At 42.2% G+C, this 16,066-nt stretch overlaps 1 protein-coding gene across 3 annotated transcripts in view; it reads right to left on the reverse strand.

Moving 5' to 3' along the window:
- Positions 1-1,853: 1,853 nt before the first annotated feature.
- The window catches only part of LOC146812317 (serine/threonine-protein phosphatase 4 regulatory subunit 1-like), a 389,023-nt gene continuing 374,810 nt past the window's right edge, over positions 1,854-16,066 (reverse strand). For all 3 annotated transcript variants that reach the window (XM_085619300.1, XM_085619299.1, XM_085619298.1), the window contains 3 exons: positions 8,383-8,517; positions 4,916-5,057; positions 1,854-4,111 (listed from right to left, as the gene is read on the reverse strand). In XM_085619300.1, coding sequence (XP_085475426.1) covers positions 3,966-4,111; positions 4,916-5,057; positions 8,383-8,517 — 423 coding nt within the window. In that variant the 3' untranslated portion in view covers positions 1,854-3,965. The remainder of the gene's footprint in view (positions 4,112-4,915; positions 5,058-8,382; positions 8,518-16,066) is intronic.

Below are 16,066 nucleotides of genomic sequence, written 5' to 3' on the forward strand. Positions count from 1 at the left end.
CCATATTTAGGTGCTCATTAATTCCTGTACCATCATGTTAGAATATCCTAACTTATCAGTCCCTATGTAAGGTCTGGAATTTTGTAGGCCATAATTCCCAACAAAGAAGGCTAGAACAAGTGGTGCCCAAAGCTCCTGTTATGGGAATCTTATGAATTTAGTCCTCAACCCAAAAAGTCTTCTCTCCAGGTGCCCAGGTTCTTAAGCTTTACAAGGAATTGTCACACCAATGTGGTAGAGGAATACAGTTGCTTTACTTTTGTGTAACTCCTCAATACCTTTTTGGTGCCACTTAATGGGTGTTGATGAATCACTGTTCAAAAGAGGCTAACTGTTCAACACCATCAGATATGATCTAAAGAGAATGGAGACCCTGGCATGATGGTACAGGAATTAGTGAGCACCTTCAATCACACATCAACCTAATAAAGAATCAACAGGCTACACGATATAGAGATTATAGTTGCACTGATCACTATTGTGTTTAGCATATTACATAAGGATGGCGTGATCAGGAGACTTCCCTGTAATTGCGCTCATTCAATCGGATTTGAGATTATGTGCCGGACAGTCAGCCTATGCTGGGGCAGCTGTTGCGCTATACAAATGGCAGTAACATAACAGTGAAGAATTATTTTAAGGTTATAAATGTAAGTGAGATTCCGTCCCGAGTCATTGGTACATCTTTCTCTTACAACCTGAAAATGAAAAATGTTTTTTTGGTAATGAAAAATGGAACCTCAGGTTGAAATTAAAATGGCTAATTTTAAGATCACAGGAAATCAGGTTATCACTATGCCATAATTCGGAAGAATTCCCATTCGGTGTCAATGTGTTGGTCTGAAAAATCGTATCTGGAACAGAAGCACATACTTCTCTAGAAAAAAGTCCTCACAGAAAATGCCTGCAGTACTCATCTGGGAAGCCTACTCAATAAATACAATTTACTAAGACTTAACTTTTTTTGGTTAACATATCCTTAGCTGGAATTTGGTTATCAGTGCACAAAACGAAATTCAAGAAAACATTATAGTAAAAAGACGATCACAAAAGTGTAGCATCTCTCGTCCACCAAAACAGCTGCTGGGTGCATGGGTCTCTTGCACAGGCTAACTACAAACTATATTTCAAATTCAACGCTCTGCCAACAACACAAGTCATAATGACTCCAACTAATGTTCAGATTAATTTCTTTGGCTGCTTAACATGGCAATAGGGGATTGGAAAGTACTTCACTGGATGTCTCAAAAACCAATGTGAGCAAATTATATATATATAAAAAAGTTCACAGTAAAAAAGAAAAGCTATCCTTTTTCTCCCCTGCTGCTTTAAAATTTACATTAAATTGTGCCAATTCTATTGATCATGATTTAAGTTCAAAGCTATTCTAAATCAATAACGATAAAATATACTGTTATTTTAACTTGTGCTGCGATGTTGCACACATTTCTTTAACTACAATTTTTATCTGGCTCATCTACAGTGACCATTGCGCAAACCAGAGGGCTACATGACAAAATTATGCAACCCTATCTACATTGTAATTTCCTTCATCCAAAATTGTATCCTTACTCCGTGTTTTGTGAACTTGGAATTTTGATTGTAGACTGAGAAAATGAAGAAAAAAGGGAATTTCATACTACTGTTGCAACAGGACATTTAAAGGACAGAGGTACTGAACAACGCGAAGCGGGCATATACCATTAAAAAGTGATGGAGAACTGAAATCAACTGTGTACTCTTAGATCCACATTAATGCATGCCGCAAACCAAGATGCTCTTCGATTTGCTAGCACGTGCAACAAAAATATTTTTTTTTATCAGACCATGCAAAATAACCACAACAGAAAAAGTTAACATTTATCTTTTTTTTAAACCATCACATACATATTGAGAGTAAATTAATATAAACCCCATCACAGTCAATGTTAGTGCTGCTGTGTTAACTACCTGGCGTTGTAAGATTCTCTTGCAGTGATATAGGTTTTAGACATTGTGAAAAAAAACATTTTTTGTTTGCAAAGTTCCAGAGCATATTCACATATGTACATTTGTTTTACTGTTAAAAACAATAACAATTCAAAAAACGAGAAAACCATAAAAAAATAAAAATGGAGTATAAGTGCATCCAGGAGAAGTGAGCTTACTAACCTTATAGCTAATAAGCCACTTAAGATCTATAATAAACTGCTTTATAGCGGTCATCCACAGGTTTTAAAAAAATATTTATCAACATAAATTACTGTAAGTCAACCAGATTTTTACTGATCTTATTTTTTCCTTTTTAAGTATTTACAGTACTAGATCTTTGTGATAAGAATGGTTGCTACACTTTGAAACGGGAGGAATTGCTCAGAAATTGTTGGGAACCATAGTCTTTTGAAATGTTCGTTTTCTGGTCTTTAAATACTTTTGAAATTAGTCTGGATTTGACACATTTTGCCCTTTTCTTCAGTGGCGTTATGCATATGGCACCATTTGCCTCCTAGTGAAATACTCACAGCTCTTACTGTATCGTCTTAATTCATCTGATCATAAGTTGCCTTATTCAACAACTGTATTGTGGTGTACCTCTCTCCACATATTATAAACACACAAGCATCTCTTCCAAAGAAAAGAAGGAAAGAGGCTTAGAGATTCATGGGCAGACTACCATATGTGGACTTCTGAATCAACCAATTCTACCCGCCAAACATTAGCCTAAACTCTGCTACAGCTGCTGCTCTTTCCTTTTATTCATTTATAGGTCCGTGGCATGAAAAAAGACCAACTGCTGCAACAAGAATAGTAATGATTGACCGGGTGATCTATTATTGCTGAAATAATATAAAACTGAACTTGTCCAAAGGGAAGACACAGCAAATTAAAAGTAGGACTTGGGATGTACACTACCAATTGTGAGATTATGACACTCAAGTGGCATGGGGGTGGGAGACGAAAAAAGCTTAACTTCTCATGAGGAATATTTTGTATGGTAAAAGTGCAAGGATTTGGGCTGAGGATGAGGGGGGTTGTGGTGTTCGTAGCTCAGTGTCATGCTCATTCCTTTAGAATAAATATAAGAGGAATGCAGTAAAGTGCATTTTACAGTGTGGCGGGACCTATAGGCGTATGTGGTGGCTGGATCTTAAAAGAAAACCTTTCGATCTACCAAACCACTGCGGTCATACATCTTACACCTGAACAAGACATGTGCTTCCCTGCTGCTCTACTTTAAAAACATTGAGGATTTCTTAAACCCTGTTCCTATCAACGAGATCAATTCCATGGTGAAAACCTTGCCAGACACGTGTAAAGTGGGAGAAGCAGATAGGGCAATTGTCTCAGTTTTGTCATGTCATCAACAGGTACAGTAAATTTTAGTAGAACTTACAATAGGTGCAGTTGGAGTGGCAGTCTGCTGATAAAATAGTAACAGAAAGCCAAAGTAGAAATATGTGTGTAAGTAGAGAATGGCTGAAGTCCACCATGTCCGCCAATTAAATCACCTAATCATGCTTAGAAAGGTCAGAGTTCAAGAGGTCCATAGTAAATAGGAAATAGTTCTGCTTAGAAGAGGAACAAATTATACAGACAAGAGACGGAGTGTGAATGGACACATGTACGAACAGAAGCCTAGACCCGCCCACTCCCAGGATAAAAACAAACATGAGCAATTCAAAACACAGACTCCCATCGCTTTCAACTGCCACATCACCCATAACTAACCCCTTTGTACAGTTTATTTTCTAACAAACTGATTTAAAAAAGCCATATTATAAAATTATCAAATGCGTATGGTGTAATTTTCACTAAGGAGGTCCCCCTCTGACCCGATATAGAAATGATTCTTCAGATCCAGCTTGAAAGTATGGTATTATAGAAATGGAGTATACAGGCTGCAGCAGTTAAGTTCACAGTCCATGGCATATGTTAGCTGACGGAGGGCCGGCGCGTAGAAAGTTTATGATAAGTCCATTTGGTTTTCATGGGAGGAAGTTAGTGTCTGTATTGTTTTGTTTTGGTTCTGCGGTTGCAAAAAAACGAACATCTTGGTCTCTGTCTGACTGTAGGGTTAAAATAGCCCCTTCCACCGCTTCCAGATGAGGATTGCCCACGCTTGTGAAGTAAGCTGAAGAAAAACAAATATATTACATTACTGTTGGAATTCCCGATATATATATATATATATATATATATATATATTTACGCGCACACACACACATTTTATGACATCTGTATTTAGCATTTATCAGTAATTATGGTAATTGGTATATTCCCAGTTACCCCCCACCTTTGTATCATAGTTCCCTGCCCCATGGAATTTCTAGAATCCAAGGGAGTGTAGGTTAGAATGTTGATGTGGGGGGCGTTCTGAGACACTTGAGACAGTGTAGTCTGGCTGTTTGGGAACACCTGTTTATAATGATAAATACTTCTTACCTACTCCGTTTCATTAATCTTATTTGGATTCACACCTCATCAAATACCGTTCTAGTGAAATCTATTTTTGCCATCACAGACGTAAGTGAATTTCTCATCGCCCCATCTCTAATCTACTCTGTGCTTGAAGTTACTACGTGGTCCAAAATACACAGGTTGTTATCCAACTGCTAACACTTTGTTCACTCAAATAGCTTCAAAAGATTCTGCAAACTACCCTGCAGACATCAGAAAGAGGCTCCAAATTTCCGAGACCATTCACCATTGTTTCTTTAAATTGTCCCCTGTTTACATAAATCTATCATTCAGAATAGCGTACAAAAGGCAGGCTCCCAGAGACAAACACAAAATAAAATCAGCACATATGTAGACAGCAGTTCAGTTGTGTCTGTTGTACAATTATATACACACATACATACATAAAAACTTAACTCGAACAATTAGTGTTGACCTTGCAGTCTGGCATAAGAGGAGGTAAGGAAAATACATTTACCTTTTTCTAACAGACTTCGCTTCAAAGCTTTTGCTAACAGTACTCTGACATTGGGCACAGGATCCGACGTAAGACTTAACAGACTTGGCAGCAAGTGCATTACAAACTGTTCTGCAGGAATACATTCTTCTTCCACCACAGCCTGCAAACCAAAAATATATATATATATATATAAATATATATAGACAGGAAATATATATTGCAAACCGTCTTCTACGACAGTCCTAAAGAATATGCATCTCTACATGCTTCTATTTATAATGCAGATTTTCATAAAGTTCAGTGATGGCAACATATACAGAATAAGTAGATTTCCAATGGTCCTAATTTTTGATAGCTTGTTGGTCCAGCGTTCTGGAGGACATGGAGAGTTAAAATGAAGTGTTAGTGGGGACACCCAGTCGCAAGAAATCACTCAACTAAACTTACTACAGCAATGTACTAACTTTTTCCCCACCAAGGTCTTAGCTCAGAAGTACTAGTGAGACAATCTGCAAGCACGATAAACCTAGAATGGGACCAATGGCATGTTTGGAGGACTGACAGTAGGTGACAATAACAAGAGAGAATTAGCAAAGGACATGCGCACCGTAGAGTATAAACCAAGGAGCAAAAAATAAACGGGAAGAGAAAAAGCTGAGAATTGAGTTCACATGGGAGATAGACACGAGCAACTGTTGAAAGAAAGTGGATTGGTCATGGACAAGTGAAGGAGAATGGCATAATAATTATGACATGTAACCCCAATGGATTTAGGTACCAAAGCGAAAGAGCAACAGTGGCTCAGACGGTCAGAGGGAATGAACCGGAAGTGTTATTTCTGCACGAGAGACCTTTAATGTTGAACGAAACCCAGGTTGCAGGCAGAGCATAGTATGAGCAGTTAATTCATGGAGTATTCTTCACGGTGGTCTAGAGGCGATATTCACCTGGAAAAGTGTGCCATTTAGAGCACACCAAACATGCGCAAGCACACTGGAGCGCTAAATCAGGACTACCGTGTTGTAGCAAGTGGCATGGATTGAAAATTCTGAGTGTGCTTGCCCCCCAACTATTTAGGACGTTCCTGCAAGAGCTGGAAGGCTGGTAGAGGCGCGCCAGGCTTAACTGGTGGAGGGGGTGGTGATATGTGGAATGAGGCTTGAATGCATTACGAAGCATAAAGTGGGACAGATCGTGCAGGTCAGGAAGATGTGGGACTCCCAGAGTTGAAAAGATATGCAGAGGCACTAAGATTTGCCTTATCCAAAACGCACTGAGAGGCAGTACACTTTTCCAGGGCGCAAGCAGCCGAAGCCAGGACAAACCACATCATTACATCGGTTCCAACGAAGAGCACCTTATGGAGATTGAGTTCATTGAGAGGGGTATTTGTGACGAATACCCACTGGTCACGAACATGGTTGGGAGGGGGGGGGGGGGGAGGTGGGGGGGGGGGGGAGAGAAGAATTGGATTGTGGAGACTGGATGCATTAAATGCAAGAAATCCAGAGATAGTCACGCATTCGCATATGGGAGAATACTTGACAAAAGGGTGACTCCTTGGGGGGCTGTGCACCACGGCTTTCCTTACACAAACAAGCATGAAATGATTGGGGGTGGGGGGCGTCAGACTAAGCATGAACTACTGTCCCAGGAAAAGTGATACGTGGAAGATGCGAAGTACAGGATACTTCGTGTGATGGAATGGATGAAGGAAGAATATTACAAGCTAATAACAGAAGCAACATGGGCCAAACACTGGGGGACTCAATGTTGCCTGGATGGCGTGGTGAACAACGCATAAAGATCACCCTGTGGTGAGCAGAAGGGGTGAACTGACGTGCTGGGTAGCGGCTATTAAGAATGCTCAAGGACAGACATTTTTGAGAGTAAAACTATAGTCAATACTTTCACAGAATATTGTAGCAGGCTTTGTAGCTTGTGGTATTGGAAACATGGAACATTAATGTTCAAGTCCTACAGTATTTTAAAGTGCATCGTTTATTCACTGGGGTTAGAGAAAAGATAGAGGTAAGAGGTTATGCTTGAAATCAGAGTGCACACCTCGAATGCAACCAGATAGAACACCAGGTCCCAATGGGTTTCTGGCACAGTCCTTTAAGAGGCTATTCTGGAAACTCCTTAGATGTAAGCAAAAAAGTTAAAGTCCTGGCTGAGTTACGGAAAAAGAAAAGCTGAATGGGCATCATGTCAAGGCATTTCTCTCTTCATACAGGCACAAAAATGATGTATGAGGCTGGATTGCAGGATGAGGCTTGCAGCTAAATAAACACCTGATGACAAAAGTCACTGTTCAATCCTGATCAACTGGATGTATGCTGGTCTACTTGTGTAATTGCAATTGCATTTATATAGTGCCGACTACCCCCGACGAGGCGTCAAATCGCTTTTTTGGTGGGTAGCACGCTATGCTTGAACCCAAAAACGATTAGTGGTGAATTAGTATAGGGCAATATGAAATTATTTTGAGCGGTGGACAGGTTAGTTGAATTGTTAAGTTTCAATAACTACCTCAGCTAGATGTATAACATCAAAGGCTTCTTATTGATACCCGTGTCAGATGCTGAGAAAGGGTTTGTTCAGACGAGAGGGGCTTTAATTCACGGGTTCTGAAGAGCATGAATTTTGACCTAGAATTTCTTTAGAGACTCAGTGAAAGGGATGAGCATCAATGACCAGTTATCTGCAAGGTTTACACTGGAGGATATGGGGAGGGGGCAAACAAGTGACGCCTACTCTCTCCTATCCACTACCTGGAAACACTGAGACCATAATACGACTGTCCTGCAAGTCCACATTAAAGGCAATGTAGTGTTGGGCAAATCTCTGTAACAACACTTATATGCTGCATTAGGTCACACCCAGTGAGGGAGGTTATTCCATTGAGTGAAGGAATGGATTACCAAGACTTCCTATATGTAGACAACATACTCCAGAATGCGGCAGACCCACAGTACAACAAATTGTTCCAAGCACCGTGACTGAAGGCTGGAGGAAGACAAACCTGCGGCTGTGGTGAGATCAAGGAAGTGGACCATTAGGGCACAAGTCAGACCTACTTAGTGATACCACAAGACAAGCAACACGCTAATGGGGAAACATACAAGAAATGTAAAGAGGCGTGATAAACATTTTCTGGCTGAACATGCAACCCTGACTCACGCCAAAACGTATTCAAAGGGCCCAAGGATAATGACTGGTGCGTTATTGTGAGCAACATTATCTCTGATGATGTGTGTTTTTCAGAAATTTTAATACAAACATTGTATTAAAAATGACATTTGGCAAGGTCCTCAGATTTAGGGCGGCACTGTAGGGGGAAGAGAGCATGATGGTAAATAGTCTTAGAAAAACAAAGAACAAACTGGGAATTAAAAACATTATATAATAGAAAGAGGATATAGTGCACATCGGTTGCTCTGGTCTTTTAAAAAAAAAAAAGGAGCATGCATATAAATACAGACCTGACAAATGAAGGCAAAAGCTTGTCTTCCAACCCACTTGGAGCAGTGTCGAAATCTCACTATAAGTTCGTTGATGAAATTAATCCCAAGTTCATTTTCATTGTTTGCATAGAATTTCTGAAGTATTTCGACAACCTGCGAGAATGGTAATAACATGCACGTAAAGTGAAGTCATTTTCCAGTTAAAAAAAAAACACAAAAACACGCATTTTGAGCACATATTGACGATAAGCACAGACACAAGTTAAGACCCAGCATCAACTACCACCTCTACTGAAGAAAGCCCTAAATCAAATAATTATTTTGGATGTTTTTTTTCCTGGGCAGGTACCAGAGGAATCCACAGCCAGCTCCAAACATCCCCTTTGGGCAAGGCGCTCCAGGAAGGCAGGATGGATACAAGCGACCAAATACTCTATATATCGGGAAAAAGCTGCCACCAGCATTTTCTCAGACGCCGTTACTGTTACCACTCCTTTTGACACGTCAAAGCAAGTGTGAAAATAATTTTAAGGGAGGTTGAGAATTTCAGGCTGCAGCAGTAACCGCAAGCTGCCGCCGGCATAAGCTAATGAAAATTCTCACTAGCCATTTCAGAGTAACAATTAATAGGGTAACCCATTCTCCTTCTGTAAATGAAGGTATACGCAGAGAAACGAGAAATTCTCACTGCTAATAATTTCAAGGGAAATTTATTTATTCAAGGAGATTCAACTGCACCCTTAGGGTTTCTAGTATATTTCATCACTTTAAGTATAGTTATCAAAGTCAGTCCAAATTCATATTCTTTCCTAATACTTTAAAGGAACAAGTGCAGAGGTGCCCATCACCACTTGTGAAATTAGTTCAGACTAAGTGGAATACATAAGAAGTTATTGCTGGCAACCGGTTGGGCAGACCAATCTACTTTAATTGTGCTTAGTCTGGGGCTGTATGCACAGCCTATGTAACAGCTTTGATGCTAGGTCAGAAATAAAAAACAAAGTTCTGGTCCTCCTAGAACAGGATGATCTAGCACTGAATAGAGATCCTCTTGCTTCACTTGTTAACTCCAATCAGGGAGATTTATTAGTGGCACAGCAAGAGACCCGAATCCATTGCAAAGTTTGGACGGAAATAGTATAAAATGTTTGTAAAAATGAGGGACCACATGTAGATATCGCCTTATATAAATGATGTGTCAAGATTGACACGCTGAGAAGGAGGGTTCTGAATTGAAGTTACTGGAACCGTCTGAAAGAAATTGGCCAGCTATGTGCTTCAAAACGTAAACAGACCATAAGGATTGTATGTACTGTCTGGGGCGCAGTTTACACTTTCTTCCTTCGCTTAATTGCATGCATTTTATTAGCAGCGGCCACTAACATTATCAAACTAACCTTCCCAGAAACACCAGGGAAACAAGTGAAAAACAGTGCCCTCCAATCATGGACCACCAGAATTCACCATATAGTCCCATGTCCCTTTCTATACCTCTTTCTTCGGTGTTCCTGCAGCCACAGATAAGTGCCTCTAGCACCCTTATTATTTCACTTTTCATTGGCCATTTTATTATTGATTTACTGTATTGTGCATTGTAGACAGTCACTTGTTGATGCAGCTAGGGGAACGCAGTGCGCAGTCTTTACGCAGCTGTAATCTCTTCAATATAACTGCTGGCAGGACCATGGGTGGTGCAGTCCTTCGACCACTAGAGGTGCTGTCCGCTCATGGGACTTGGACGCATGTCTTTAATCCTCTGTGCTCGGCACACGTGTCTTTGAACTCTCTGGGGTTGAGAGAGACGTACACCAACCACTTCACCCAGTGGTGATTGAGATCAGAGCCCCTTCAACGGTCTGTAAGGAAGGATTTCTTTAATAGTGTGGTACCCTGTTCAGGGTCTGTATAATCATTTTCCAATGCCTTACCAGCGTCTGTATTCATAGCCAGAGCCAAGAAAGACCTAAATCAGGACACTGCCCCCTTGAATTTCGTGGGTTTGTGTGTCCCCAGGTAACTGCCCTTCAAGTGAGCTCTAAGGACTCTCAAATGGCCATGGGTTCCCCAGTGCATTAAATTAAAGAGACAGCCTTCGGGATTTGAGTAATGGTTCTCAAAATACAACAATACAGTCATGCACTGAACCAACAGTTCCTAAGTGGAGGAGGAGTCTGTCTCCCTTGGAATGATGTCTTCTATGAGGCGGTCAATGCCTCAATTCACAAAGCGGTATCTTAAGCCATGAATCCCCTTGGAAGACATCTATTCAGAAGAGAATGTTAGACTGCGCCGAGAAGTGGGTGATTTTTCTGGCACCTCTTGAGACCCTACGGCCATAGACTCTCAACCCTATGACCCTACAAATGCACGCGTGACCTCAGGTCAACCATGGTGCCTTTGATAGCCTAAAAAGGGCCTTCCTGTCACAACAGGCTCTACGCTGATCCTTGTTAATAAAGGTGGATCCAAAGTTGGATAACAGTAGAGACCTGGCTTCTTCAGAAGTGGGGGCGGTGGCCCAGGGAGGTTTGTTCGGTGACCCCTTCCATTAAGTAACTAGGGCAATTTGTGGCTCCTTTACTTCCCTTGATAAGGCGCAGATGTCCAATAAAAGAAGTTTCACCCCATAGGTTTTCTAAGGGGTCAGTCGTGGCAGGGGCTGTTTGGCCAGCCGCTACACTTCTCAACTCCCGTCCAGGAGGCATGGCTCCAGGCATGCCCAATTGAAGAAACAATCATGATTTGGAACCTTCTTCCCGTCACAAAGCTTGAGACAATGCAGTGCCAGTGGTGGTTTTCATAAAAATCATTAACAAGGCAACCTTTAATGGTATGTTTTCGCCTTTCTTCCCAAGTAGGGGGTCGATTAGAGAATTTCATCCACAACTGGACATCTCATATGGATTGGGTCCTTCATACAGTCCAAGGTTTCCACACACAGTTCTCAGGGGCCCCTCAACAGGCAAGTCACCTATGCTCCCTATGATTCTCAGATCAGGCGACTTCCATCAGATTTGGAAATCGAAGAGTGATTAGAGAAAGGAGCAATATGCTCAGTCGATCTACACCCCAGGGATTTAGTAAACAATCTCTTTCTAGTAGAAAAGAGAGATAGGGGGCTTTCAATGAGTGAGTAGTGTAAAGCCACTTCAAAATGGAGGGGCACCATCTAATCTAAGATATCCTGAAACACCTAGACTGGATTGTACGTATTGATCTGAAGAACTCATCTCACAATTTCCATCTTTCTCCTGCATCACAGGTTTATTCAGTTCAGTTGGCAGCAAACTGTTGAAATCAAGATGTTCTCGTTTGGCCTGTCGTCAGCAACCTGGTGCTTCACAAAGGTTTTCAAACCAGAAGTAGAACATCTGACCTGAAGAGGCATTAATCTGATAGTCTATCTGAACGATAATCTACTCTTGGATCAATGCCTGCGGAGGCCCTCCCAACATCTTTAAACAGCTGTAAAACTTTAGAGAGGACTAGGCTTAGTAATCATTGAGAACTAATTTCTTCTGTCCCCATCCTAGATAACCACGTTCCCAGGGTTTGTTAGAGATTCCAAAGAAACAACCTTGAGCATTCCATTGAAGAAGACGGTGACGGTAAGTCAAGAACTATGAAAGAGCCTTTTGAAACAGAGTACATAGTTATGTCAAATCTCTCACTTGGAGAGCTCCCTGTCCTCATCTATTTAGGTGATATTCCCAGGCCTGCACACTATAGGGCCCTACAACGACTCAAGACTCATCACCTTCATAAATGGTTGACCTATTCAGGAATGGTCCCGTTGGCGAGGACATAGTCACAATCCAAAATCTTTTATCAAGTCTGGCAATGAATGGGATGGCTTCACGTCAGTAAACTCCTTTTGTTCTACTATTTCCGCAGGGCGTTCCCCAACAGAATGTTCTCTGCTGGAGGAACACCCCTTTTTGAGAAAAAAACCCTTTCGGCAAAATTCCTACAGGGAACTTTCTTTCGCCCCCCCCCCCCCCCCCCCCCTGCCCGAGTCCAGCTTTTCTACTATTTGGGCCATTAAAGTGGTTAATAACCTCTTTCTTTCTTAGCAGGCCAACAAGTTCTTTGCAGTGTTGTTATACTATGCAGAGTATCCTGCAGGAGGGTCTCAGGTGTTAGGGCCCTCGATATTACAGGCAGATTTTACACTTTGGAAGAAGTGACTTATAACAGTAGGAGGACTAAGTCCAAATCTACGGTGGTCACGTACCCAGTTGTTATACTCTAAGTTTATGGAACTCGACAAATCTAAATTTGCATAGGCTGTTGATTCAAACAAGAATAAACAATCAAGTAATTTCAAGGTTTTAGGATAATCTCTGCAGGAGGAATCAAAGCCTTAGTTAGGCGCATGTTTATTTTAGCAAGTCTTAAGGAATTTTGTTTAGATAACAAAACTGATAATGAATGCAGTCTAAGTGAAATCCCACACACCGTGATTTTGTTCTGAAGACCTTGTTTTTTTAAGAGATTAGGTGTTTACCATGGCATAGGCAATTAAATGTATGGAGGATTAACAGTTGATATGAGTGCTCGAGGAATTCATTGATTTGTTGTCTATAGGAAGCTGCCCCTATATAGTGGACCAAAAAGAGGTACAGTGTGTCAAAAGTACACACAAACCCCAAAGGAATTAGAGGCACAAATTACACCCCAAATGCTCTCTTTTGTGGTAGTGTTGGCACGCAATTAGGCATATCAAAAGGTAGTGCTATGCATTTATCGCATACACAAAGGCAGTAATGAGACATACACTAGATAAAAAAATCCAACACGGATTTATAAAAATAACATACTTTTATATGAATTTAGATACCAAGATCATCAGAATCAGGTAAGTACTTTTCAAGTAATTAATTTTTACACTTCTCAAAAGTTGACAGTGCAGTTTTTGGAAGCGGTAATTTTATCCTATGGGGGAAAAACATGTCCTGCATTTGGGCACTTAGCCACTTACAGGACTGTTCTTCGAGACTTAAGGTGAGTATGGGGCAAGGTCCAAGGCCGCACCAACAGATCACCTCGGGAGGCTCTGGGGCGTCTGGGTGCAGAGGTGTGTCATGGCGTCGGGTGTCCCATTCACTTCAATGTAGAACGGTCTGGTTGGAAAGAGGCTGCAAGCAGGGACTGGACCAGTACGGGGGAACCCACAGGGGGGGGGGCTCAACTCTTGAGATGCTCGGTCATGTGGGGACACCTTTGATCCACTTCTCCTCGAGCTGTGGGACTTGGGTGCAGTGGTGCCTTTTGGCGTACGGTCCGGTGCTGGGTTCTCTTGCAGTTGGAGGGGGCCTGCAGAAAGGCTGCAGGTGGCGACTAAGTCCAGTCTGGCTAGACTCAAGGATGTGCTCAGCTCTTGTGGGTCTGGGGACCCTGTTGGCATTGTCACCTCCTTTGGACTCAGGCTCTGGGACACATGTGCAGAGGGGCTTTGAGGTGTCAGGTGGCAGTGGTTTCAGGATCACTCTTTGTTTCTGCTGCAGAGGGGCAAACAGGACACCTGGGCCACCTTGATGCGGGTATCACTGCCCCTGAAGTGCCTCGACGTGCAGGTCAGTCTTCCTCAGCGTTTGTGTTCGGACTGGATGCAACAAGCCTTGGCTGCACCAAGGGGTACAGTACCCCAGGTATGGCTCCGGTCATTCCTGGTGTCCCCACACTTGGAGGAGGGATGGACCTGACCTGCAGGAGGACTGCTACCTCTTCCTGGGCGGCTGCTGTGTCAGTAGTCCCCAAAGGCAGCAAGTCGGTGTACCCGGCGTTGTTTCTTTGGTGCCTGCGGCTGCCGGGGAGTAGCTCCTCTACTCCAAGGGAGTTTCTTTGCTGATTGGCAAAGCACTGGCAGCCCTTCCGGTTTCTTGAAGTCTGAACAGTAGCAGGATGAGTCAGTTGCTCCACAGGGTCAGGTGCAGCGGTCAGGCTGGCAAGGTTGGCGCCAAGTCAGTCGTGCTTCTTGGTTCTGGGGTCAGCAATCTTCTTCTTTGCCCACTTCTTTTTGTCTGTCAAAATCTGATGCCCTGGTATCAGGGGGTCTCCTAAATATCAATTTAGCGGTGTTAAGGGACGTGAGGATTAGTAGCCAACGGGCTACTTACTCCCAGGATACTACACCCCCTAGATGACCACTCCCATTGGGGAATGGACATCATCCTGTCCCAGAATTCCTAAATCCACCCCATACAAGATGGTGTAGTTCCTAATTTTGTGTTCACTTCCAACTGGTCACCCTAGAGGTGTGTCCAGCCTAGCAATGTAACACACCTCTTGCATAGCTAATTATCCCACCTGTCCTGCTGCCAGATGGGCCCAGAGCAGGGGGTGGCATTTTCCTTGTCTGGAAAAGCCTGGGTTCGCTTAACTAAGGCGGCAGAGGCCTTTGAAGCTTCCCACCTTGATATGCTGGTTTACCAGCCTTCCGGGAGGAGGAGGTGATAACACCTCTCTAGAGCAGGCATTTTTCACGACATCCCGAGATTTTATATTTATAATGGTTTTAATTAACTATACAATGAAGATAACTTAGTTACTATGGCGAACTTAAATTGTGAAACTAGTCTGAATGGTGATGACGCCCGACCATTTAAGCTAGAATTCTCTACCCAATATTATTGGAAAAATGATCTAAGAAAAGTAGTCTAAGAAGGCAGTCTCTTCCACTGACTACCTCTCCCCCAAAACCACTCTCAAGGTAAACCTAGTGACTTCCACCAATGATCACAGAAAATCTCCACCTACAGATCACCTTCTGTCTTTGTTTGCTTCAGTAGGCAGCTTTGCTGAGGAAGGACTGCCTCAGCAGAGCTGCCTGGCTTGAAGAGAATTCGAACCAATAAAAGAAAAGAACCGGAGAATATACTTGATGGCTAATATTGGCAGTATTGAACATTATTGCGTGTGCTTGCTTAGAGGCTCGTGCTAATTGTATAACCTCTTGGATTTTAGGGATGCAGGGATGACATCCCTACTCTTTAAAAAACCACATAAGTTTGCATTCATGTTTAAATATTTGTGTATTGAGCGCTAAAATCCCTTATTCTCCCCATTGCTTGAAATTGAGATATGTGCAGAATCTCTTCCACTTGAAAGCATAAGATAAGCAAGTGGATGCTAGGATTGCTTCTTCCAAGATGTTCATTGTCAGGGTCATCAGGTAGACTCAGACAGCCATATTGTAGATACTCAGGAGCCTGGTGGCAAAGTTCACACAGTGCAGGATGCAACTTAATATTTTTGTTGACATCCTGAAGAAAAAATCTGGTTTGTGCTTTATCTTTTGTTAGGCTGAAGTGACAGGGAACAAGGAGTATTGATTGTTATTTCGAACTGCACCGTCTTGACAATGACTTTGGAAGCAGCAGGAATCAGAAGAAAGGGAGATAAATGTCCTCATCCATTTTTTAATAAAAGGCATTGTTCTTGTATACTGGGAACCTGGATTCGAAGGCATGAGGTTTTTGCACTTTCTCTTGTGGTGAACAGGTCAAATTGTAGAGTGTCCCATTTTTTAAAAAGGTCTTGTTACACATCGCCATTCAACACCCATTCGTGTTGGTCTAAAAGATGTCTTCAAAGCTTGACTGATTTCAAATTCTGTGCCTCTGGGGGTGAATGTGTGATAACACATACACATGATTTGTTAAAATCACCTTCGAGTATCACAGTAGATAATACTTTCAAT

This window comes from Triturus cristatus, chromosome 7, assembly GCF_964204655.1.
Source record: "Triturus cristatus chromosome 7, aTriCri1.1, whole genome shotgun sequence".
Lineage (NCBI taxonomy): Eukaryota > Metazoa > Chordata > Amphibia > Caudata > Salamandridae > Triturus > Triturus cristatus.